Here is a 26,388-nt window from a genome sequence, read left to right on the forward strand (position 1 = left end):
CTAGGGAAGAATTGTCCGAAAATTGAGTACATTATGTAAGCTAATTGAAAAGTACGTCATCAAAAGTACCCAACCATGCAATTCCCAAGATGACATCTAAATTCCCAAGGTCATAAACTAAAGCATCAATGACACGGGAGAAAGTGCCAAGCTAAATAGGGACATCCTGACATTGTTTTGTTATCCACACTCTTTTGTCATCCCTTAATTTAATACCAACCTTGGGAATGGATTGGATAGCAAGGCCAAGGGCTAAGACAAGTCTTCTATAAATAAAATTGTGAGATGCACCGGTATAAATCAGAATAAGAGTAGACAACACATTAATTTCTCCAACGATTTTGATGGTGGTAAGGGCAAGGGTAAGGTCCGACGGGAAACCCCATGATTCAAGGGACAAACGTTCATCCTCGTCTGGAATAGGGTCATTAGCAGGAGACACCTTGTCGTCTTTGTCAATTTTGTCACCCTCAAATTTCCCTTAGCACATTTGTGTTGTGACGTGTACTTCATACCACAACTAAAACAGATAACATTCTTCTTACGATTTTCCCATTCGAGTTTTGATAGGTGATGGGTACTCGGGGTCTAGTTCGAAGTTATGAGTTTATTTGTATAATAGTTTTGGGTCAGCTCAGTCGTTTGAGTGGGTTTTTAGAGTATATCGCCCTAGTGGCCTAGTGGATCGTGACTTGCTTCCTAGGTTAGGGAGAACAAGAGTGGATGAACCAAAGCAACTTTTAGCGGTCGTCTTCTATTTTACCATCTCATGGCAGTTTTGATGTTTTAAGAGAATTGCATCGCTTGGTTGACCGTCAAGGTGTTGAGAGTTTGCATCCAGTTTTTACTTCTATTTCTGGTTTAGCCCACTTGAGAATCAAACGTCTATATGCTCCTCCGATTGATTTGGAATGAAAGTTGAGAGTTCTTCATATCAGAGATGTATTCTTCCACTCCTTGATATAGCGATGCCAATGCCTCGTGATATTACTATTATTCATGTAATATTATGATCCTTATCGTGGCTTTGTGCTTCATTCCTTTCATCTATATCCATTTCATATGCAAAACATTCATGTATAGCATACCCACAATATGTTGTTACCCCATTCTCATGATCATTATGAATCGTCTATAACAGTCATCATCTCCAAATTATTTCACAGATTTAAGAACTCCGGGTAGATGACAAACATTTTTTTCGGCCCAAAGTCTCCAGATTTATGATGCAAGTTTCAAGCACCGTCAAAATTTAAAGAAATCAATCACGGCTCAAACACTACAAATCTATAAAGATCCATAACAGATCATTTTTTTTTTTAAAAACAACCTAATGGTAATAGTTATGTTACAAGATCGATGACGAGCAAATAAATCTATAAAAGTCAACAATTTTCTTCAAATTGCCTAACTGCCTGGACCTGAACAAATAAATCCAAATCACTCTCATTTCAACATATAAATATATAACTATATTTATTATTAAAAAAAAAAGTATAGATGTTGGAAAATAAGTAAACCTGGTGTTTTATTTTTCCACATCCAGTCCTGACCTCCTCCTCCCTGCATCCCCTGTTAAATCAAAAGATTAATTTAAAAATATAAGATTTTTGGTGATTTTTTAAAAGAATTTTATTACCTGCTGAAAGCGTTGTGCAGAATCATTCATGGAACCACCACCCACTGGCATTTGTCCATACCCAAAGCCCTGCAACACAAATCAGTTTTATTAAAATTAAAAAAACAAAAGATAAATCATATAAAAATAAATATAATCAATACCTGAATATTTTGATGGCCTGCAACCCCAGCATTTTGATACTGCAACCAAAAAAAAATGGATAACAAGATCATCAAATATACTAATCAGAAGATAAACTAAAAAGTAAATTGCATTTTTGGTCCCTGGGTACAACCGAATATTACAATTTTGGTCCTTATTTAAGCTTCTTGTAACATTTTTGGTCACGGTTTTTGCAAATTTCATCCTGAATTTATAGTCATTTTCTTGGTACTTGTTACAAAAAACTTCAAATAAGGACCAAAATAGCAAGACAAAAAAACCTTTGGGACCAAAACAGCTATTTACTTTAAATTAAATTACACAAAACCTTTCAGAAAAGAAGAAATAACAGTTTTGGTTCCCAAGCATAGCTGATTTCTCCAATTTTGGTCCAAAAAGATTTGAGGCTTTTGTAAAGTGTTAGAGAGTAAAATGATTATATACTTATTGCAAAATAGAACATTGTAAGAGCAAAATTGTCAGGGACCAAAACTGTATTTTAGTCTACAATAATAATAATAGAGGAAGAAAATTTTACGGGTGTAGAGTGAGTGGGATTTTGCAAGTGTTGAGGGTGTCGCCCCTGTGCTTGCAGTTGCATCTGATTCTGAAACTGTGGAATCTGAGTTTGCTGATGTGGCACACCTTGAGTGAGAGTTTGCATTTGCTGATGTCCTTGATTGTGTGAAAGACTTGGAGTTTGCTGATGTGGAACACCACCTTGACTGTGTGAAAGAGACTGAGTTTGCTGTTGTTGTTGTTGTTGTTGTTGTTGTTGTTGTTGTTGTTGCTTTTGTTCTTGAGGCTTCTGTTGTTGTTCAAACAAAGCCAATTCCTCCGGTTTCTCCCACTGTATGTAGGTATGTATGTATTTCAACATATCAATCAATTTTAAAAAATAAATAAATAAATAAAAGTTACCTTGCTTTCGCCAGTTGTACTATTGTAGTAGTACTTATATCCATCAGGTGATGTGTGCTCGGTCCAGTTACATTTCAAGGATGGCATGAGCGGAGCAGAATTAGGCTGTTGCAATCTAGCAGCAGGAGGAGGAGGAGGTTGAAGATTCTGCTGAGGTGTGATAAGTTGCAGTTGCTGTTGAAGCTGTGAGAAGGCTTGTTGAGACGACTGGTAACTCGCCTGTAAAGTTTGTTTTTGCTGAGTCAGCATCTGAGCGAGGGGTGAAGCTGACTGGTGGACAGGTGGCACCTGATACTGATTTTGGGGTAACATTGTGTTGAAACCATGGCCATGTGAATGTGTTTGACCACTGGAATTGGGTGGTGCTACTACTTGTTGTTGACCAATTGGTCTTATGGTGTTGGATGATGGAGGCTGTGGTGATTGATTTGATGCTTTTTTTAAAGGCGATGATGAAAGCTGCAACACTTTTGCATCACCAGATCTAGCTGCTGCCATTTGGTTGTTCAAACCACCAACATCACCTGGGCCCATCGGATGCCATGCGTTACCATGCATTCCTGCCTCCCCAGGATTCGGTGGTCTGTAAAAAAGAAAAAAAAAAATTACATTTTTGATCCACAAATATAGCTGATTTTTAAGTAAAATGACTATTTTGGTCCCCCAAGAAGAGTGATTAAAAATACGGCACCTCAGACAAGGACCAAATTTGCAAAGGAAAACTCTTCGGGACCAAGATTGAAAGAAACGGTTGTCCTCAAGGACCAAAAATGTAAATTATATATACAAAAAGTAAATGGGATGGGAATGCATACCTAATTCCTGGGGGCTGCATCCGAGGACCAAACCCAGGGCCACCAAATGAAGGAGTTCCCCTGGAAAAAGAAAAGAAAACTATATAAATTATAATAAATATTTATACGTATAATATTAATAAATAAAAAAGAGAGAACCTTGTTTCCCCAGGTCTAGGTCTTTTAGGGTCGGCAAATCGAACAATTAATGGCTGTTCACAACCCTGATTTTTTTTATAAAAAAAAATTTTAATTAAAAAAGGTAAAATGATGAAACTCTAGAGACAAAATTTGAAGCATGAAATTGCTTACTCTCATTGTGTAAATTCCATTAAGAGCATTAATAGCTGCCATTGCCACATCTCTATTTGAGTATTTAACAAATCCACATCCTACACAAAATATTGATATCATATGAAGACATATTACAGAAAAAATTTAGAAAATAATACTAATAAAAATGACACGAGGACAAACCACGACTCTGTTTCATTTCATCGCGCATGAGATAGACATCTTCAACACGACCATAAGGCAAAAAAATCTGAATATTAATTTTTGGTTACATTATTTTCATGTATATATAGATAAATAGATAAGCAAATAAGAAAGTAAACATTTATGAATATGTGATGTCAACTTACTTGTTCAACTTCTTTCTCTGTTGCTTGTTTATTTAATGAGCCAACAAACAATTTGAACTCCACTGCACCTAACACATAAGAACACAACATCAGGATCAAATCCCAAAGGAAAACAAACCACATAAGCATATGCATCTATCATGTAAATTACCTAAACGTTCACGCTCCCCATCAGCATATCTGACCTGGATGGGACCCATTCCCTGTAAAAAAAAAAAATTACATTTCACACTTAAGTAGACTTCACCCATTTATTTAAAAAAAAAAAAAAAAAAAAAAAAAGACTAACCCCTGGCAATGTGTACTGATTGTGTAAGGCACGTATTGCCCTGTCAGCATCTTCTGATGTGGCATATTTAATAAAGCAACATCCTGCAGAGGCGAACACCGTTTGTCCTGGTAATATTAACAACACTACAATCAACCATTCAACTATAAAACATAATAAAACAATTGGGATTATGTGCTATTATTGAATTTGAATCAATCAATTATACCATCATTCAATCTCCCATCCCATCTACTCTAAAACAACAACCACAACCATAAAAAAAGTAAAACACACCTAGGTCCACTATTTTGCAATATCTCACAACCACAAAAAGTAAAAAAAGCAACTACATAATGATGCAAATGGAGCAAAATGTACATTCAGTCTCTCAAAAGCTCACCAACAACCATGATAAAGTTCCTAGATTTGTGAGGTTTAACCAATGAAAGACATTACTACTCATTCACATTCTATTTGAATCATACACACATTTTTATTTTTAACAATGGAATAAAGTGGCAAGAATCAAATACAAAAAGATACAACTATTGGAAAACCATCACATATTATCACAACACCACAACTTAAACTACATACATAGAGAAAAAAATATGCACATCCAACATTCATCAAATAAAGCTAAAAGAAACATTTCCAATTATACAATGTCATCAATGATACAACTAAACCAAACATGCACTATAGGTTAAAAGAATGCAACTAATTTCCCACTAAAATCATACACAAAGCAACCAATAGAATCATCAAGTTACCACAAAACTGCAATAGGAAAAGATCCATTGTATGGAAAACTAAAACATATCCCCCAATGACAGAAACATTCAGCAATTCCAAAGAATAAAATAGCAACCATTAAAGACAATCAATCTAGTGTCCCTGAATAACTCAACCAATGAAATCAAACAAGATTCTTGAGCCCAAAAAAGTAACTGATAAGTTAAGAAATTCACTCACAATGTACCTACAAGGCCTAAATGTTCCAAATACGATTTCAAAACACAAACAATACACTATAGTCTATAGTCTATAGTCTATAGCTTATAGCAACCACATAATTCCAACCACAAAACTAGATGTTAGTAGAGCAACTATCAACCCATCCATGCAACCACCATATTTCCAACATCACAACTAAATTATACTAACAAGCATTCATAGATTAGTTTTTCAGGGTCTAAACGCCAAAAAGAAGTAGAAAACCTCAAAAGTTACAATGCTGCAATCTACCCACATGCTACAAATAACCTAGTTGTCTGTCAGTATCTCAACACTATTAGCTAAGCTTTTTAGGTACCAAAAACTTCATCTAAAAAGAAGCTTGCAATGTTTATATGACACATTATTCTGCCCCCAAAGCAACATCTTCCATGAACCAACTGTTATAGTTACTGATATTTAATGGTTTAGTTTTATCTTCTTCTTCTTCTTAGACAGATATGATCTTGCAAACCATAATAAGAGGCCTGAAGATTGCCAAAACAACTAACTGGGATTCTGGGAAGAAACATAACTTTACATTTGCTTCCCTTCAGCCCCTCAAAGGACCTGAAAAGAGATATCGACACATATCAAATTACAGAAAGCATCTATGTAATTGCACATACCTTGTTGTTGCCCTGTTCTCTTGTCTTTAATCAATGCAACCTCAACAACATTTCCATGTTCTTCAAAAACAGGTCGAATCTGAGATCATATATAGAATTCATTAACATTATACCAAAGTTAGTCATCATGCAAACAGAAGGCAACAGCAGGCTAATCAGCCTAGCAGGATAGATGGAATTGCCACATTCTATAGAAAACTAGAAAAAAAAAATACTTCAGTCTTAGGTAGAAGTAACAAAAAAAAATGCCATTTCACAAGTTCGGAACTTACATCTTCTTCTGTTGCAGTCTTGGGAACAGAACCAACAAAAAGCTTGGCGAAGCTGCCTCCTTCAACAGGTTTTTTGTCAAAATTGCCTCCATCAACATTTCTTTTATCAAAATTATCTCCATCGAAGTTCCTTTTCTCAAAATTGCCTCCGTCAAATCGATCTATAAAGAATAACAATGCAATATAAGCTGGACGAATGAGGCTGTAGCTAATGTTTGATACCCCTTCACATGAAGGTCAAAATAATAACTTTAACATGCAAAATCAACGAACAAATAGTAAATTTAAGCAAGCTACCTGGAGAAGGCCCTCCTCGGCCAGGAAAAGGAAATTGACGTTTCTGGCCCGACATAGGCACCTCGTAATCAGGATTAAACCTTTTCTGCCCAGAAAGAGGTACCTCGAACTCTGAAGAAGGATTGTTGTAACTCCTAGCACCACGCACACCTAAAGGCCGGAAACCACCGTCGCCATCCATCGGGTGAAAACCTCCACCGCCGCCACCACCACCACCGCTAAGAGAATAACGAGGTGGACTGTTATCAAAAGGACGACGATTTCCAGAGAAACCTCCATGGTGACGATTCATTGGAATATCATCTGAAGATCGTGAAGGTGGTGGACCTCCACCGCCTCCACCTCTAGGGTGTCTGTAAGGATGTGAGTCGTTAGGACTATTCCCGTACCTGTCTCCTCCTCCTCTATGTCTGTCCATGAACGAATGAAGCTTCTCCAGAAATTATTTCAAGAGATAATAGAAACCCTAACCCTAGATTTTTGAGATTTTGCGATAAAGATTATGAAATTAATTTTGGGATTGGAAATTAAACTTCAGCAGCGGAGAGCCGGCGACCATGATTTATTGGTCATGTTTGTATATATAACTCCTCGAGGTATTGTTGGTTCCATTTTTTACCCCCTGACATGAGTTTTGCTATTTCTTGTCTCCTGCTTCTTTGGTTGATAATATGCTTCTTTGGTTGATAATATTTGGGATATCTACCATAAAGTTTTTATATTTTGGAAAAAGTTTCAAAAAAATCTTAAAAGAAATTTTTTGAATGAAAAAGCTCAATTAACCGGATAAACTAGACAATTTAGCCCTTATCATCCGGTGACCCTCATTTAGCTGGTTACAAAAGTCTACATGGCATCTTAATGGTGATTGTATCGTTGACCTCATTAATTTAGGGTTATTAAACAAAACCCCTTTTTCTCGTCTCCTTTATTCCTGACAAATCGATCGATCGATTTTGCTCGTGTCCTTTGGCGATGGATGAAGTATTTGAGTCTGACACAATCGACGTTCAAGTTGATGATTTTGTAAAAACCAAATCAGTTTCAAGATGCAAAGATGGATTCCTTAATGTTCTTTGTGAAGACAGTGATGACGAACCAGTGGAAGGTGAATGAGAGAATGCTCGAGTGGAAGTAGATGATGAGAAAAACACTGAAGAATCTAGTGATGAAGATGAAATCGTATACTCCATCCATAATCTGAAGGTCAAATGGAATGTGATGAAACCGGTTATTGGAGAAAGGTATGAATCTAGACATGAACTGAAATATGTTTAACAAATTATTCCATCTATAAGGGTTATAAAATTTGTTTCAAGAAGTGTGATAGTGCTAGACTAGTGGTTGTGTGTGCTAGTGATCCAGAAAAATGCCCTTTTATGGTTTGTGCTTCATTGATAAGTACTGAAAAATCATTCTAGGTGAAAAAGATGAATGATAGGCATACATGTGTTAGGAATTACAGTAGTTCAAGGCTTATGAATCCAACTTGGTTAGCAAAGCAGTTTGTGAAAGAACTATTAAGGAAACCAAAGTTAAAATGCAAGGAAATACAGGCAATAATTCCAAGTAAATTCCATTGCAAGGTGTCATGGTCAAAATGTTATAGATCAAGGTGTATGGCATTGTCCTTTATTGATAGAAAATTGAGTGACCATTATGAAATAGTGTGGGATTATGGACATGAAATGATGAGGTCCAATCCAGGTAGCATAGTTAGGATTTTTGTTAATATTAACCCTAATCAGACTACAACTTTTCATAGAATGTATGTGTGTTTTAAAGCAACCAAAGATGGGTGGAAGATAGGATGCGTAGGGTTATAGGGTTGGATGGGTGTTTTTTGAAGGGACAATGCAAGGGTGAGCTACTAACTGCAATAGGTAGAGATGCAAATAATTAAATTTACCCTATAGCATGGGTTGTTGTGGAGGTTGAAAACAAGGTTAATTGGAAATGGTTCTTGGAACCAGTTAGTGAAGATCTTTCATTGGATGCTGGCAGGGGATTATGTGCCATTAGTGATCAATACAAGGTAATGACATGTTCATTTAATCCATATCATATATTATAGTTTTTAATTACATTTACTAATATATTTTTTTCATTTCCTAGGGTCTTGTTGAAGCAACAAAGGAAATTCTACCCCATATAGAGCACAGACAATGTGCTAGGCATATTTATGCCAATTTTAGGAAAGTGTATAATAGGATACAACTCATAAACATGCTTTGGGCAACTGTAAAATCCACAACAAAATGTGATTTCAAGATAAACATGGATAGGATCAAGACTTTAAGTGAAGGTGCTTATGATCATCTTATGGCTAGAGAACCTCATACATGGTGTAGGGCATTTTTTGGTAGTGATTTGGCATATGAGTCTGTAGAGAATGGGATGGTTGAGTGTTTTAATGCAGTCATTGTAGATGCTATAAAGAAGCCTCTTTTAGCTATGCTTGAAGAAATAAGACTCTACATGATGGAAAGGTTCTACAACTTAAGAAATGAAGCACAGAAATGGGAAGGTGACGTGTGTGTGAAGCAGCACTTCTAAAGATGGAGGAATTTGTTGAGGATATAAGGTATATTTTGTATTTCGTATATAAATATAGCTTTTTAATTGACTGTTATAACATTTATAATAACCTAAATGCTTATATTTGCAGGACTTGGTATGCAGTGCCAAGTGGTGTTAATTCATATGAAATTAGGAATGGCTTTCAAAGTTATGGAGTTGATTTGGAACACCATTATTGCAGCTGCAGACTGTGGGAGATAGAAAGGATACCTTGTGTGCATGCACATGTAGCAATCTTATGCACCAACCAAGATCCAAAGGAATTCATTAGCACTTGGTTAAGCAAGAGTAATTACATGGCCATATATCAGTCTAACATACCTTAGTCGATGGAAGTAACTTGTGGGAAGAACTGGTGATACCAAACCCCCTCCACCTACAGCTAGGAGGATGCTAGGACGACCCAGTGTCAAAAGAAAGAGACGTGTCTCTGAGCATGAAGACAAGTACCCCCCAAGTGTCTTTCGAGGAAGTATGCACATTGTATTCAAATTATCATAAATAAGAGTAACATGCTAGGTTTAATAAATGACGAATGTTTGGTTAAATTGCATGAATGGAAGAGTTATCATAACTACTCAATAACTAGTGTCAATGTGACCTATTCTTTAAAAAATCATTGCATTATATTCGTTTAACGTTCATAAGTAAGACCACGGTTAACAATATACCCAATATTGGAATGCATTTTAATTTTGAAATTTGTTTCAGTTTATTTCATGTGGTTGTTAAAATCATACATCACAACCCTTATTTTCCTTATATTTTCTTTAATTATTTCCAATTTAACCTATGTTTGACATGTAGCACCATACTTTTCAAAACCTAATTTCTTATTAGAAAAATGTGGTTTTACAAAAACTTTTAAAATTTTATCAGAGTTCACATTTTTCGGTGTTATAAACAATACCAATAGTTACACCATAAAAGAAAAGGATTGATTATAGACGAATTGGGCACTAGCCTCTGGTAAGTGTAACACCCAAAGTTTTGAAGGCCAAGAAAGGAAAGAAAACCCTAATTTTAAGGGGAGACTCGGCGAGTCCAAGGAGGAACTCGGCGAGTCCGAGCGGGATCCGGGTCGAGGAGTAAGTGACCGACTCGGCGAGTCGGCCAAGGAGACTCGACGAGTCTGGTCTGTGCGAGGAAAACCCTAATTCCGGGAGTTGTATCCTATATAAAGGGTGTTATGTCCCTCCCTCAGCCTCCATATCATCCTAGAGAACCTGTAAACCCTAGATTTCGTGTAAGCTTCCATCATTTGAGAGAAATAGCTTTGGAGGAAGGAAATTTTGGAAAGGAATTTGAAGATCAAGAAGGTTGCTTCAAAGGAGAGGTGTATATCCGAGATCTACTTCAGTTTGTGTTCATCTTGGAGGTACTAAGCTGCCATTTTCCCTTCTTTGCATCTAGATTTATTTTTGTTATGAGATTTAGGGGTTTTATGGTTGATTGAGACCCAATTCGAGTTTAGGGGCTTAGATATGTTGTTGCCACTTCAGATCTAGTGTTAGGATGGTCCAATATGTCATAAAGCATCAGAAGATGAGTAGTTGGTGAAGCCCTTTTGTCCTTAAACCAAACCCTAGTATGTTTTGAGCCTAGATCTCTTTAGTTATACGTAAAGTTTGCAACTTTACGTGGGGATTGAGATTTGGAAGTATGGATCTATGGTTTGGAGTCCCTGCGTGACTCAAAAGTCCTCTGCATGTTTGGAGATCTGAATGGACTCGGCGAGTCCTTTGAGTGGACTCGGCGAGTAGCATGAAGACGAGGAGGAACTCGACGAGTGGGATGAACAGCTCGTCGAGTCAGATGATGTTGGGCAGGAACTCGGCGAGTTGGATGAACAACTCGGCGAGTCTGTTGAAGGTTGTCCTGGACTCGGCGAGTCTGTTCTCGGACTCGGCGAGTCAGGTCGCGAAACCCCAAACCCTTCGAGTTGAGACTCGAATCAGTGAGTCGAATGGAGACTCAGTGAGTTGGACAGGTCATGACTCGGTAATCGGTAGACTCGACGAGTCATGGACTGACTCAGCGAGTCGAGTCGCTAAGAGAAGGACTCTGAACATATGAACTCGGCGAGTCAATAGGGTGACTCGGCGAGTAGGGTTGACCTGGAAGGTTGACTTTGACCAGGACTTTGACTTTGACCAGAGTTGACTTGGTTGTCTTTCGGGGGTCAGTTAGACTCAGTGTTGCTTTGACATTGGTAGCTCGGGGAGCGAGTGGAGCAGGAGTTCAGAGAGTTGTCGGTGAGCAGCCAGAGGATTATCAGTAGAGTTCAGCAGTGCGAGGTGAGTCTCCTCACTGTTTGTATGGGTCTAAGGCACCAATGCCGGCCCATTTAGAATATGCATGAAAGACCAGGGGCGGCTCCTGGCACACAATATGTTATTATGTATGGTTGGAAGACCCGGGGGTTAGCCCTAGGAAATATGCATGAAAGACCAGGGGGTGGCTCCTGGCACACAGTATGTTATTATGTATGGTTGGAAGACCCGGGGGTTAGCCCTAGACAATATGCATGAAAGACCAGGGGGCGGCTCCTAGCACACAATATGTTATTATGGATGATAGGAAGACCCGGGGGTTAGCCCTAGGCAATATGTATGAAAGACCAGGAGGTGGCTCCCGTCGCATTGTATGCTATTATATATGAAAGACCAGGAGGTGGCTTCTGGCACACTGTATGTTGTTTAGCTAAGTAGAGTAGTATGTACGGTTGTCTTTGTGATACTTGCATAAAAGACCAGGGGGTGGCCCTTGGCACATGTCTGTAAGACCAGGGGGTGGCCCTTGGCACTTGTCTGTAAGACCCAAGGAGCGGCCCAGGCTTGACCAGGAAGATCATGCGCGGCCCGTGGCATAATGGCAAGACTATGATTGGCACATAACACCTTACTTGATTATGGATAAGTCGGTTATGTATGGTTCTTGGCTATGAATGGTTTGTATGGTATGTGGTATCTGGGGAACTCACTAAGCTTTGTGCTTACGGTTTTCAGTTTTGTTTTCAGGTACTTCCGGTAGCAGAGGGGAGAGCTCGGGGTGATCGCATGGCGCACACCATAGACTAGACAGCCTGGGAATGTTTTACTCTGATAATGAACACGTGTTTTGGGAATTAATACTCTGATTATGTTTTGGATTGACGATTTTGCTCTAAGTAATGTTTTATTAAAAGAAATTTTTAGTCTTGAATTTTGGGTCGTTACAGTAAGTTTCCGAATATGACATTGACCTACAACTACAACTATATCACATATTCCTTTAGTTACAAACTGAATCTGACATTTGGGTTGCCCCAATTCATAGTGCCTCTGATCATAACCGAATATGGTTCTAGCCTCCGACTAATAATCAAATTTTGCTCTAACCTCTGGTTATTGTCGAATATGGATAGCTAACTCTAAGTTGTCTTCAAATAAGATCCTAACATATATCAAGGAGTCAATACCATTGGCTAACACGAAGCTAACTACTTAACGTGGACCCGTAAAAAATAATTTATTTATGCCTTTATGGTAACATATACCCCTGTAAGTGTGACCCCTTTTGGGTAATGAATGTCTTGATTCTCCTCATTGGGGAACTTATAGTAATTTTGTCATGATTCCTTTCATCGGAACCTTATAGCAACGTTGTTGTGATTCCCCTCATAAGATAGAAGAGAACACTTGGTCCAACTTTATGGCGTGGTTATTGTTTAATTTAGTGCTTTCATTGGGAATAAACGTTCAGCTGTATATCTGATTTTCTTGTATTGTATAATCATTTTTTCATCTGGTGTTACGTCCATAGCAGTCTAGATTGCGGTGGGGTTTGTATGTTATTGAATTGTATGGCTTGTATTGTGGTTGACAAGTGTTGGAAGGGATGTTGACTGAGTTCTTATAGGTCGGTGGGATGATGGTCGTGTTCCATATAGGCATATTGAGATGTTGGCCATGAGTCTTAATACTTGTGGTTAGATGATATCAAGATCGGTGTTGATTCGTGAGATTCTCGTTCCAATGATTAAATGGTGTCACGACATATCGTGAACCATAATGGATATGAATTAAATGGATGAGACCTTAGGCTCTTGATTCGTTAACCTTTTGGAATAATTAGGATTTAGGGAAATATGATATCATTTTTGGTGGCTTAGTGGCCATCCAGTTTGGGTCGGGCATTGGTACGATGTTGACTTGTTGGAAAAGTCATGGTTGTTTATCAACAGTCCATTGTTGAGTTTCTTCTTAAAGGAGACTTGTTCGTTTTTGTAAGAATGGTTCCAGGGGAGTTAAGTTACTAGTGGCGAAGCTCGTTGTAGGTCTCTGGAATTAATTGTCAAATGGTTGTGCACCCGAGCTATTATAGGATTTTGGATGCCACGCAAGATTTTTGGATTGGTCATGGTTATGCTTGTGGTAGTGATGGGTTAGTGATGGCTCACCAATCACTCGTGATACAATCCATGGAGTGATCCAAGTGAGCGTGGGTTTAATCCAATGCTCAAATTCATATTCATAAGCACTCACAAACGTTGCAGCAAACATTTGCTTATGTCTAATACTCTTTTAGACATTCCACACACCAATTCATTACAATCTTCATTCATACTTACTTCCAACATATGAACGACTGTGGCCCGTTCGAATAATTCGATTATTCTTAATAAACTCAATTATTCTGGAAGTCAAAACATGCAAAGTGAAACACAAGAATAATACTAATCCCATATGGCCTCAAACCTTTGAGTATAAATAAAACTCCTTTTATTTATCACCATACCGATTACTCATTATTTGTCGTTTCGGGTAATCAACTTCTTACTTGAATTATTACACTTGTCCCATGCTCCTAGCATGCACACAGTGTTTACCTATGGTTCTTACTTTGTGAAATAGATCAAATTGAACACACTTCCAGTCATTCTCATTTCACAACTCCAAATCCTTTTTCATAAGTGGAAGAATATCAAATTCTTGCTACTTATAGAATATGCTAGATTCTAATATTCTATGTAACGATCCTTTCGTAATGTCACTGCACCAAAGTCACAAAGACTATTGCCAATGATATTACAAAGTCTTCTATCGGGGACTGTCACAAGACAATTCCTTAGATATGATGTCTCTCACTCAAAGTGCATTCCTTTGAACATCCTTTTGCATAAAAGTTTCTAATCTAGTCATAGATTTTTCAGTATTCAATTCCCAATATGGATACATTTCCATATTTTCCATATGACAACTTATTCTTAATAGAATCTTATCCATTCATAATAATGTCGATATGTTCCATCCAATATGGAAACATTTCCATATTTTCCAATACTATACTTCCAACTACTCACAAGCGACCAATCCTCGTCGAACTTTGGATTGTCCTTTGATAGTTGTTTAATTGTTTTAGTCAAAACCAATTCTAGTCCCTTTTCCCTCTAAATGCTCTAGACATTTGAAAAAAATTTAGAATGGTCAAACATTAAAGCATTTGCAATCGATCCTATACCCGAAGCGTATGCGACACGACGCATAATGTTTTATTTGCTATGTTCTCAAAATTCGAATTGTGAAGAGGAATGCCGTAATCATAATCGAAATTTTAAGAACACACTATGTACCCTTGACTAAATTTATTAACATTTCTCAACCTAATCCTTTAGATTTGAAATGAAGCATAATATTCTCTCCCTTAATTATAGCAAAACAACTTTACAACCCTTACGACCTTGCAAGGTATAACTCTTGTTTTCTATAATTAATATTGCCAACTTGCAATACGTGCCTTAATAATCATACAATCATAACTTTTATGCTCCCACTAGCTTCGACATGTATTCATAAACATCTTAACTTTCAGAAAAACAATGCTTATTGAATTTCTTAAGTTCGTGTTTCTAATACTTAGTGCTTTGATAATCTTTTATCAAGGCTTCTTGAACTTATACACCTTTGCCTTCGATAATTCATATGTGTGTCTAAACTTTTAAGAGTAATTGCCAAACCTCACAATTCAAATTAAGGAAAGGGATACCGTAACCATAATCGAATTCGAGAATGCAATTTTACAATCACTATCTTCTTAAAATCTTTCTTAGTGAAAGCATTTCCTCACAATCATTTTCATGAAGGAGGAAATCTTATGACACTTAGATTTAAACGGTGTATGTGTTCATATCCATGTGAATTTGTTAAAACCAAGGTTTACGACAAATTCAAACTTATATGGATCGAACTTTCTTAATCTTGATTTCTTGCCTTATGGTAACACAGCTGCCCACCATGTCTTCCAAGTAGTTAAGCAGTTCACCTTTTCCTATCAATGTACCTTTCATTTATTAAGGTGTTTTGCCTTTTATGCGTTCAAAATGAGAACTCATAGAACTCACATGCATAATTAACTCGATTGGATTGGCACAAAAACAAAATAATGTCATCACGATAGGTTGTAAACCTTAACTCGTGTGCTAGTGATGATCGATAAGGTTTATTTGATTTGCTCTTGAAACCTTTCAAGACCGTTAAGACTCCCACTGACTCCTTGACATATAAGATTCTCTTGTCAATAACCATTTCTTGACAAAAAAAATATTCAAGAGTTAGTGTAGCTTTTATCAAAACACTTCATAAATTGGTCCTAGTTGGTCTTTGTCTTATCCAAGACATCACAACTTTCCACATTTAATGAATGTTATAAACCTTCTTTATACTTATCACTCAATGTCACAATCTTAACTTTGAGACTTGTTTTGGAACGAAGTATGATTGACTTTTTGATTTAACCATTTCTTCAATTCTTGATTCCTCTTATTAGACATACAATTATACTAAGACTCACTTAGAGGGTCAATTGAGATATGGTTCTTAGTCATTAAGACCTATCATAAAACATAAAAGCTACTCTCCCTTCTTCTTAGAATGGAGAAACTTTTATCTTTCTGCCTACATGATTCTTCTTATTCATTTTGCTATTGATTAAAACCTTTTTAATCAATTCTGAATTACACTTAATCTTATAAGTATAATCATATTTACTGAACTTTTAGTAAACCATGACGAATATCTTGTTACTCTTATGGTGGACTTTGACCAACACATGACTTTGTGTACTCAATATCCTAGTCCTTCACTTGACACTTTGTCAATGAATTAGTCTAATTTCGAAAATATGAAATTTCTCATTCATCGTGCAACCAAGTTGCATGATTCCAAGTTTCTGTCCAATTGTAACTTGGGCGATGAGAAACCTTCCCTATTTGGTAAATTCTCGACTTTTCCATAAACATCATAAATAAGAATCATATCCATTTGTTGTAGAAATATGCAAACACCAATTTTCATAACGATTTCATTGCAAGGAAATAAACAAATAAATAAATAAGTCAAACGAAAAATTATTTTATTTATATAAGCAGCGGAAAACATTTGTCCTTACAATGCAAAATCCATTGAAAACTATGTATTTCAAAAGGAAAATTTCTAACAACTCTATCATAACTATCTAAGCTCAAAATCTAATCTTCAAGTCCATGCGACCAAGATCCATTCCTCGTGATTAGATTCATCTTGCTCTTTCACCAAGCTTCCTTTCTTTTCACCGATCCTGCAAAACATTCAAATGCAATCTTATCACATCATGTATTAAGAATCAATGAATAGGAACTTAACGGAGTTAGATAGTGGATTTTACCTGAAGCGTAGCCATACTCCTTGACTCTCCCATCTTCTGACTCTTCAGGCTCTTTGGGCAGACTTGTATCCAACGCCCTTTCTTTTGGCAGCAAACGCAGGTCGGTTCTCCTAGAATGTCCTCGGAAGCATGGTCGGTTAACTTTCCCAACAAATACGCTCCATTGCTTCGCCAAATCATTTATGATTCAGCAGAAATGAGCATGTAAGTTAGGTCAATGAGGTTGTCGTCATGATCCATCATATAATACTTTCTTTTGAACTCATTATATGATTCAGGAAGTAACTGCAAAACCCAATTCACAGCCAACTCATCTGGGAATGACACACCCAACATTATCAACCTATCAATGTGTGATTTCATTCCTAGAACGTGGGTACACACGGGTTTACCATCTTCATGTTTCATTTCCAATAGGGCTTTAGTGATATTGAACCTTTCAATTCTTCGATCTTGTGGGTTGGGGAGAACAATAGGAGGAGGAGGAGGAGGAAGTGAAGCATGATTTCTTGTTCCTCGATTGAATCGTGGAATACCATCTTCATGTGGAATGCTTGTTCCATGGGATTTGGGAAGACCATAGTTGTCGAACTTTGACATCTACAAAACGGGAGAAAAACAAATTCAAGTTAGTTGATTGATTGAGTCCTTAGTAAATCACCCTAATGAAATACTAAGGCTAGGACCCAACACAATATTCTACAACTCGGGAGAGGGATGTCGTAACCCAAATTGCAGAACATTTGAAGGTAAGTGAATGACGATTCACTAATTTCCACCATGAAAAACGAAAAAGAAATTTTAAGTTTTAAATCTATGAAAACTCCTAGATCCTTTGAGATTCGTTGAACTTTCAATGGCATGTTTAAATCTCGATATGCCCCTCTAGTTTGTGACTGGGATGTCGATGATCACAAAGCGGGTGTGAATAACCATGCAAACTTACATGGTGCCCTCACATGTTACAGTCACCTATTCGATGTGCCGGTAAACCACACACGCTCCACCGAACTATGATAAACATTGAGTCACCCTTTGCCACCTTTGCTTAGAACCATTTAGTGTGTCGGTAAACCACACACGCTCCACTAACGTCTTCGCAAGGGTACAAAGTGTAATTTCATGGAATTGCATCAATTCACTTTGCCTAAGTAACTAAGATTGGGAATTTGAAAAACATTTAGTTACTTTAGTAATTCATTATACTTATAATGGAAGGTTTCGTCCTATCTTACCTGTTCGGCTAACGACCCTCCACTAGTCAAGAGTGCGGTGGGTAAGAGTGGATACCCATTCAATCGCCATTTTATAGGTAATTTCCTTAAACACCCCTTATAAATCAGCTTCGTGAATGAGGCATACTAACGGTAAGACTGACTTTTACTCATAAATATATATATATAATGTTAGACTTTTAATGTTATATATAGTATAGGGTGTATTTTACACTTTTAAAATACTAGGTGGTCTAATTTAACAATTATACTTTTAATTCAATTAAATTGTAAACCTCAACTTTTATGGATTTATTAAACCTCTTTTAATTATACACCTTAATTAATTAATAAAACCATAAGGGTGTGATTTGAACTTTTTCAAAACAATAATAAGGTTTTAGAATTTAACATTCCTTATTAAACTTTTAATCAACTTTTAAATTCCAAAACTTGAGGGCAAGTTTTGAAACATTTCAAACATTAGGGTTTAAAATTTAAATATACATCAAAATTAAACAATCAATCAAAATTTAAATTCCAAAACTTGAGGGCAAGTTTTGAAACATTTTTCAAAACATTAGGGTTTTAACTATTTAAATTTCAAAACAATAAAACTTTTGGGTTCAAATTTAAACTATAAAACCTAAAGGGGGAAATATGAAACTTTTCATAACAACAAGGATCAAATAACAAATAATCTAAATTAACATTTAATCACATAATTATCCATATTTGATTTATTTAATGATTTCTTGCAAAACAATTTATCAATTTAGTCAAAATAATTAATCAATTATCACATAAGGAAACAATTATCTTATTAATTGATAAAAATCTTCAATTAGATCAAGAATATAGTCAAATATATCATAAAATCGGATTTATATTGATCTAATATGATAAGGTAACTATCCCAAAGCAAAAACAACAAGAAATCCTGAGATATGCTCCATCTGACGAGTTGACTCGTCGAGTCTGCATGGACTCGGCGAGTCCAGCCTCTAGAAACCAAAAAATCGAATTTTTCATACATATCAAGCATCAATACAATAGAAACCAGTCTAGGCTCTGATACCACTGATGGGTTTTGGTCCTAAGAACATCCTATGTGCTCATACAAACCCTAATGCTTGGATCTAGGTTTCTCTATTGTACATGCAAGTTATCCAAGACTATAAACCCTAATTCTAACATATGGGAATCGATATTAACATATAATTAGGTTTAAGATGTTACCTTGATTGTTATGTTGCAATAACAATCCCAAATCTCCTTATATTGACTTTAGAAAGCTGAGAGTCACAAGTGTCACTCCTCTAATGGCTTACAAACACCAAGAACAAATGGAGAAGATATAAAGAGAGAGGGGAGGTATAAGAATTCGTCCCTAAGAAGCCTTGGGAAGGTCTGGACGAATTATGAGCCAAAAGGGTGTTTATATATAGGTGTAGAGATAGGGTTTCAGTCCTTATCCTTATCTAGTTGCTTGCTTACCAAGCAACCCATAAGATAAGCCTTGAATCCTTATCATGGTCGAATTCTAAGGCCTTATCACCTCAAATTCGTCCAACCCATCCTTAGGATAATCCTTACCCTATTTTGTAACTATCACATAATTACAATTCAGCCCCTCTAGTTTAATTAATTACATTTGATCTCAAAATTAATTCTTAATTAATTATTGACCAATATTAATTAAACAAATATGATTTCTCCTTTAATATATTATTCTTATAACATATTAATAAATCATAATAACGTCTCTCTCTATTTATTTCTCCAATCAAGTTGCTTTGGTGAAGGCAACCCAAAATGACCATGCATCATCGAGTCAAGTACATACCAAAATAGTTATCGACTTAGACACTAATCCAACAGTTTTGACATCCCCAAAATCATTGTCAGAAAATACCCATTTCATTTATACTTTTAAAATAATTTCAGAGTAAATCCATTGATTTAAAAGAGTTGTGGAATTTGTCCCCAAAACATTACATGATAAAATAAGACTTATCAAAGCGTTTCTTAAAGAAATGTATTTTCATTATATATCAAAACTCAGGATGTCATGTTCCGATAGAGACACAAAAACATAAACAATAAAACATAAACCTTACACAGTTATATACAACTAATGGTCTATAAACAAAAACATCTTCACAAGTTCTCCAACTTATGCTCTCGCGCCACTACCTATAATACAAAGAAACTGAGTGGGTCAGACTTGGGACCTGGTGAGCATATAGGGTTTTCAACCCACAATAAATAATTATATTTAATTTCACCAACCAACAATAACCCGATTACCCATTCCCGTTATCCTCACTTTACGTCCCTATGACAACAACTATTACAAGGGACCTAATTTAGGATTTTCATCGGGACGGACATTACTGCAAAGGGGTTTCCTTGACAATAGATGTCCTAAAGGCAACCATGAGAGGGATAGAGTACACCGGTGAACACATCGTTCACAACACCTACACGTTATGAACCTGCCAGCATTCCACTGGACAGTCTAGAAAGAGTTTGTGGTCGTCATCCATACTCCACTAGATGACTAGATTAAAAACAACATCGAGGTCTCTCATCATTTTATTTCATCACACATCCACTATCTACCCATGTCTACCCAACATCTTTGTAGATAAAATATATACATATATATACAACATAACACATGTATAAAACATTCAATCAATACTCATTTCAAATAACACATAACATAGAAACACACAACACATATTTTATAGAGAATACTTCGTATTTATGTGTCCGAAGAAAGTAACTACACACCCACTTGATAAGACGATGATCGTACAACACCTCATCTCTTAAAATAATTTTTTTCGATAAAACCGGGACGTTTTCTCCAAAACCGGGCTTTACGCGGGTAGAGTTTCGGCTCGGAAACTTTACTTCTCAGGATCCTCGGGGCTTTGGGACTTGCTTCGGTTCTCGGGAATGATACCGGGGCTTCGGGGGTAAAGCTTACACGTAAAACGAGGTAAAACGGGAGAGAGAGGAAGAAATGAGCAACAAAACTCGGCTGCCCATGACCTCTATTTATAGGGGGCTGAACATTAGATTACGTTGGGCGTAACTCAAAGTACGCTGGGCGTACTCCCTCTACAAGCAGTACGTTGGGCGCACGCTTCGGATCAGGCCTAATGCGTCATGGCTTACAGAGTCATGCACTTGAGTATTGGGTCAGGTCGACGTGGCCCATTTAAGTTCATGCATACGGGTACGTTAGGCGTACTCCATTATGCTTAGCGTACACTGACATACCAAACTTCAAAATTATGTAACTTTCGCATACGAGATCCGTTTTCGACGTTATTTATATCCACGCATAGATGAGACTATGCTCTACAACTTTTGTTTAGACTCCGTCGGCTAATTTTGACTTTATTTTTATTATATTATTTTTAGTAGGCCGAGACAGAAAAACTCCGTTATAAAATCATAACTTCTTCATCCGACGTCCGTTTTCGTACGTCATTTTACCGTTGGACTACTAACGACGAGATCTTTGATTCTCATTTAGATTGTTTCGGCCAAATATCACTTGATCTTAATCTCGAGATTTGGGTTGTATACCGCTAAGTTGAAACTTAGAAAAATCACAACTTCCTCATACAAAGTCAGATTTGGACGTTCTTTTTATGCACGCTTTCGGTTTAACGTATTCTACAACTTTCGTTTAGATCACTAAGGATAGATATCACTCTATCTTAAATTCGTATTTTACGTCATACAGTGTCGTGTCGGTTCTGTCGCGAAACTTCGGCAGGTCATAACTTCTTCGTTATAACTCGGATTTCAGCATTCGTTATATATCCGGAACCCTTGTCACAACCACTACAACTTTCTTCATAGATATTGGGCTTATCTAATATTTTATTATTACGCTTATTTTTATTCTTAATTCATTTAAGCCACACAATTAAGCATAAAACACATAATACTCAAATAATACATTCTTATTATTTCCAAATGAGTTACAATGGTTAACCTAGACTATTACATCAACATTAATGCCTAACCCATAAACACGGGCGTTACAGAAGTGGTTAGAGGAAGCATATGGATTGTATTGGTGTTGTTTTCAGAAATTATAAACAAGACGAATCAATTTGAATGACGAAACCTAGTTTAAGTGTGGGAGAGTTGTAGAATCCAGTTTCAGGATGTTTCTAATTTCGGGATTTCGAGACATAAATATGATTGAGTCAAGATTTTGGACTTCAAGAGAATATAATTTAGACATTATTAGATGTTGATAATGTTGTTTAAGTAATTTAAGCCCTTGAAAAGTGTGAATTGGAGTCAATGGGTAAAATGGTAAAAGTGATATTTTTGCATGTATTAATAAATCAAGCTTTGTATGATTTAAGTCAAAAGTAATTAGATAAAATTATGTGGCTTGTAAATACATTCGCATGCATATGAAGATCACTGAAAACGGAGTTAGAACGAAGAAGTTATGATTGTTTAAAGTTGAAATTTGAAAGCCAGGAATTAATCGTAAAAGCGCAGGGCACCCCGACCTAATGGTTACACATGTTTAGAGTATTTTTGGGTTATTTAAAGGCCATTAACCTAGGACTTCATCATTTTCAGCCTCTACCTCCTCTATAACACCTCTATTGCAACCCTGGCATCCATTAGAGTGTTTGGAGCTCATTTTCTCTCCTAAATCCATTTTGGTATTCTCTTAACGACCATTTGATGCTTTGTTTTAGTGGTATTGTGCTCTAGAAGGAAGAAGAACAAAAAAAAGTTGGTCTTTGAAGCTATGCATTTGAAGTATTCAACCCCTATTTACCTTTTATACCTTTGTAAGTCACAAAGCTCCAAGCTTTATTGTGTTTTATCTTTAGAGATGTGAATATATGGACTTTTGGTCCATTTTAATGAGTTGTGGTCCTTTGGTGGCTTATTCCATAGATTTTGAAGAGCTCTTGAGCTTTTGATTGATGTTTGGGATGATATATGGTCATTTGGTGGAGTAGATAATGCATGGATGTGACATCCCCATTTTCACGGCCAGAAAAGACCGATTTGTTTATGCTTTGTTTTATAAAATCAGAGTAATCTTTTAAAGAAAACAGTTGCGGAATTTGTTCCCAAAACAAAATATGATAAGAATTATCAAAGCATTTCTTTAAAGAAATGTATTTTCATTATATAACAAAATCTCAGGATGTCATGTTCAATACAGACCAAAAGCATAAACAGAACAAAATAGACCTTACAACAGTTATTCATAACTACTGGCCTATAATCCAAAATCTCTCGTCAAGTCCACCAACTTATACTCTTGTGCCATTACCTGTAATGCAAAGAAAACTGAGTGGGTTAGGCTTGGGAGCCTGGTGAGCATATAGGGTTTTCAACCCACAATAATATAATTATTATATTCAACCATCAAACAATCAACTCAATTACCCATCTCAATTATCTTTCTTAGGATTTTACCCTAGGAATTCAACTACCCGTCATTCATTCATTCCTAAGGATTGACCTAATGAATTAGCACAAACTTCCATTGCTACATAAGGCGCATCTGCCAACATTATCCTTTAAGCGCCTCTGCCAGGATTACGCCATACACTATGAGGCGCGACTGTCAGGTTTATGACATTCTCTTTTAGGCGCATCTGCCGACATTATCTTATAAGCACATCTGCCAAGATTATCCTATAAGCGCATCTACCAAGATTATCCTATAAGCGCATCTGCTATTATTATGACAATCTCTATTTGGCGCATCTGCCAAGATTACGACATTCACTACTTGGTGCATCTACTGATATTATTCTCAAGCGCATCTGTTAGTTTTATGACATTCTTTAATTGGTGCATCTACCAATATCATTCTTAATCATCTTTCATACCTCATCATTTTATCACATACCAACTATCTCATCTACCCATGTTCTACCCAACATATTTGTAGATATAGAATACATATACAGTTTAATTCATTTAAAAACTATATAAAACATTCATTCCATACTCATCTCAAATAAACAACAATATATAAACACATAGCACGTATTTTATAACAAATACTTCATATTTATGTGTTGGAAGAAAGTAACCACACACTCTCCCAAACATATACTTAATACATTCAAACAATACTTGTATTATACCCGTGTTTATGAAAGGGACTATACACCCACACATATAAACAACTTTATATTATACACATAGCACGTATTTTATAGAAAATACTTAATATTTATGTGTTAGAAGAAAGTAACTACACACTCACTTGATCAGAAGATAATCGGGCAGCACTACGGCTTGCAGAAGTAGTGTTTCTCCGTAGATCTGGAAGATCTTCACAAAAACCGGCTCCTCGCGGGCAACGCTTCGTCTCGGGAATAACGCTCTTCGGGATCCTCGGGGCTTCAGATCTTGCTTCGGGGCTCGGAAATATTACCGGGGCTTCGGGGTATAAACGACATGCAAAACGAGGCAAAAACTAGAGAGAAGAAAGAGTTTGAACAAGAGAAAATGGCTGATTTCGAGTTCTATTTATAGGCTGAGGGTCTGGGATTACGCGGGGCGTACTCGAGTTACGCAGGGCGTACTTTGACATCATTGCGTGCGTCGACTGGTGGCACTCGAGTATTGGTCAGACAAGTTGCATCCGACTGAGTACGCTGGGCGTAATTTGTGACATCCCCATTTTCACGGCTAGAAAAGACCGATTTTGTTTATGCTTTATAAAAATCAGAGTACTTCATTTTATAAAAATGTTGCGGAATTTGTTCCCAGAAAAACACGATAAATACGTTATTAAAACATTTTTGAAGAAACGTATTTATTTCATTTTAAAACGTTTGGGATGTCATTGTTAATACAGAAACATAAGCATAAACAGAACTTACAATTATTTACACTAGTGATCTACATCTCTTTAAATCTCTCAGTGTAATGTCACTTCATATCGTCACCTGTGATGTAAATAAACTGAGTGGGTCAGGTTGGGAAACCTGGTGAGTACATAAGGTTTTCAACCCACAATAATATAGTTATTATGTTTAAACAATCAAACAATCAACCCAATTACCCATCCCCGTTATCTTCTTTTAGTCTTCCCTAAAGATATTATCTCAAGGGTCATCTCTTATATCATATTTACTTCTCATCTCCTTACATCGTATTTCCTTATATGATTGTTCCTACGAACTTTATCTAAGGATCATCGCCTACATTGCATAGACAATACTAATCCGGGGATTACTCCCTCAATATGTGTCTAGCAAGTGTTAGGGTATCATCGCATGATTACGCAGCCACAACATCGCCTGGATTTGTAAATCATGATAATGGTTAGTCTATCATCGCATGAATACGTAGCCACAACATCGCCTGGACTCGTACTTCATAATAAGGGTTAGACTATCATCGCATGAATACGTAGTTGCAACATCGCCTGAACTCGTAATTCATCACCTACAGGTTACTAGCCTGCTGGTGTTTCCACGGGGTTGTCTATAATAGTCCGTGGTCGCCATCTATAGTCTGGTAGATGACTACATCTCCACATTGTCGGACGAGGTCGTAGTATCCTACATCACCGATTCATAATCACCTATCTATCCTCACCTAATTATCATCACCTTCCTATCATCACCTATCTCTCATAATTTTAGTTCATCACTCACAAACTACTTCATCTACCCATGTTTTATCCCAACATATTTGTAGATATAAAATAAATATACAGTTTAAATCATTTAAAACATGTATAAATCATTCATCCAGCATAGACAACAAGTATTCAAACAATATGCACACATAGCACGTAATTTATATTAAAATACTTCATATCTATGTGTAAGATGAAAGGGACCATGCACTCACCTGAGTAGGTGGTGACTCAGCACTCGGACAACGCTTCGATACTCTCAAAACGATATTCCTTCGATAAAACCTAGTATCGATACCACTAGGGTTTAGTTTAACGATAACCGCGACAAATTAATTAGTCCGAGTATTATTAAGCGTTAATAACGCTCAATATAACTCATAATAATAGCCCAAATAATTATTTTAAGGACCTAATAACATTCCTATAATTATTTGAAAGCTATATTAAAAATTGCGTAAGCGTAGCACACTTACAGCGAATTTTATCGAAAACTGGAACTTAATTGGAGCAGCGTTCCTGAGCCGAAAGGCTCTTTTCTCGGAACTCCGGGAGCCTCGGGGCTTCCTTCGGGTGCTAGGGGGTTTACCTAGGCTTTAGGGGGCTTAAGGAGGCTTAGAGAGAGAAAC

At 36.7% G+C, this 26,388-nt stretch overlaps 1 protein-coding gene across 3 annotated transcripts; it reads right to left on the bottom strand.

The window, feature by feature from the left end:
• Window positions 1-1,251: 1,251 nt before the first annotated feature.
• Window positions 1,252-7,179, bottom strand: LOC145060210 (flowering time control protein FCA-like). 3 transcript variants are annotated; one of them, XM_079007916.1, is made up of 16 exons: window positions 6,608-7,179; window positions 6,311-6,471; window positions 6,039-6,117; window positions 4,432-4,538; window positions 4,294-4,345; window positions 4,143-4,210; window positions 3,976-4,042; window positions 3,811-3,890; window positions 3,658-3,722; window positions 3,520-3,579; window positions 2,705-3,287; window positions 2,322-2,633; window positions 1,783-1,821; window positions 1,640-1,708; window positions 1,521-1,572; window positions 1,252-1,421 (listed from the first exon to the last, which is right to left on the bottom strand). In XM_079007916.1, exons 1-16 carry the CDS (start codon window positions 7,023-7,025, stop codon window positions 1,408-1,410), a joined length of 2,226 nt encoding a protein of 741 aa, XP_078864042.1. In that variant the 5' UTR covers window positions 7,026-7,179; the 3' UTR covers window positions 1,252-1,407. The 3 variants fall into 3 exon arrangements, with proteins under 3 accessions (XP_078864042.1, XP_078864044.1, XP_078864043.1); XM_079007918.1 differs by having other exon boundaries at window positions 4,432-4,514; window positions 6,608-7,178; XM_079007917.1 differs by having other exon boundaries at window positions 4,143-4,204; window positions 6,608-7,178.
• Window positions 7,180-26,388: the final 19,209 nt, after the last annotated feature.

The sequence above is a fragment of the Lactuca serriola genome, chromosome 6, assembly GCF_051521515.1.
Source record: "Lactuca serriola cultivar US96UC23 chromosome 6, Lser_US96UC23_V15, whole genome shotgun sequence".
Classification (NCBI taxonomy): Eukaryota; Viridiplantae; Streptophyta; class Magnoliopsida; order Asterales; family Asteraceae; genus Lactuca; species Lactuca serriola.

What these genes read in the sequence shown, in the direction of transcription:
- LOC145060210 (XM_079007916.1), bottom strand. Translation starts at nt 7,025, where the DNA reads ATGGACAGACATAGAGGAGGAGGAGACAGGTACGGGAATAGTCCTAAC. An exon ending in AGACTGCAACAGAAGAAGAT is followed by an intron (nt 6,118 to 6,310) that starts GTAAGTTCCGAA and finishes ATATGATCTCAG; the next exon opens with ATTCGACCTGTTTTTGAAGA. An exon ending in ATCCCACTCACTCTACACCC is followed by an intron (nt 1,822 to 2,321) that starts GTAAAATTTTCT and finishes TTTTGGTTGCAG; the next exon opens with TATCAAAATGCTGGGGTTGC.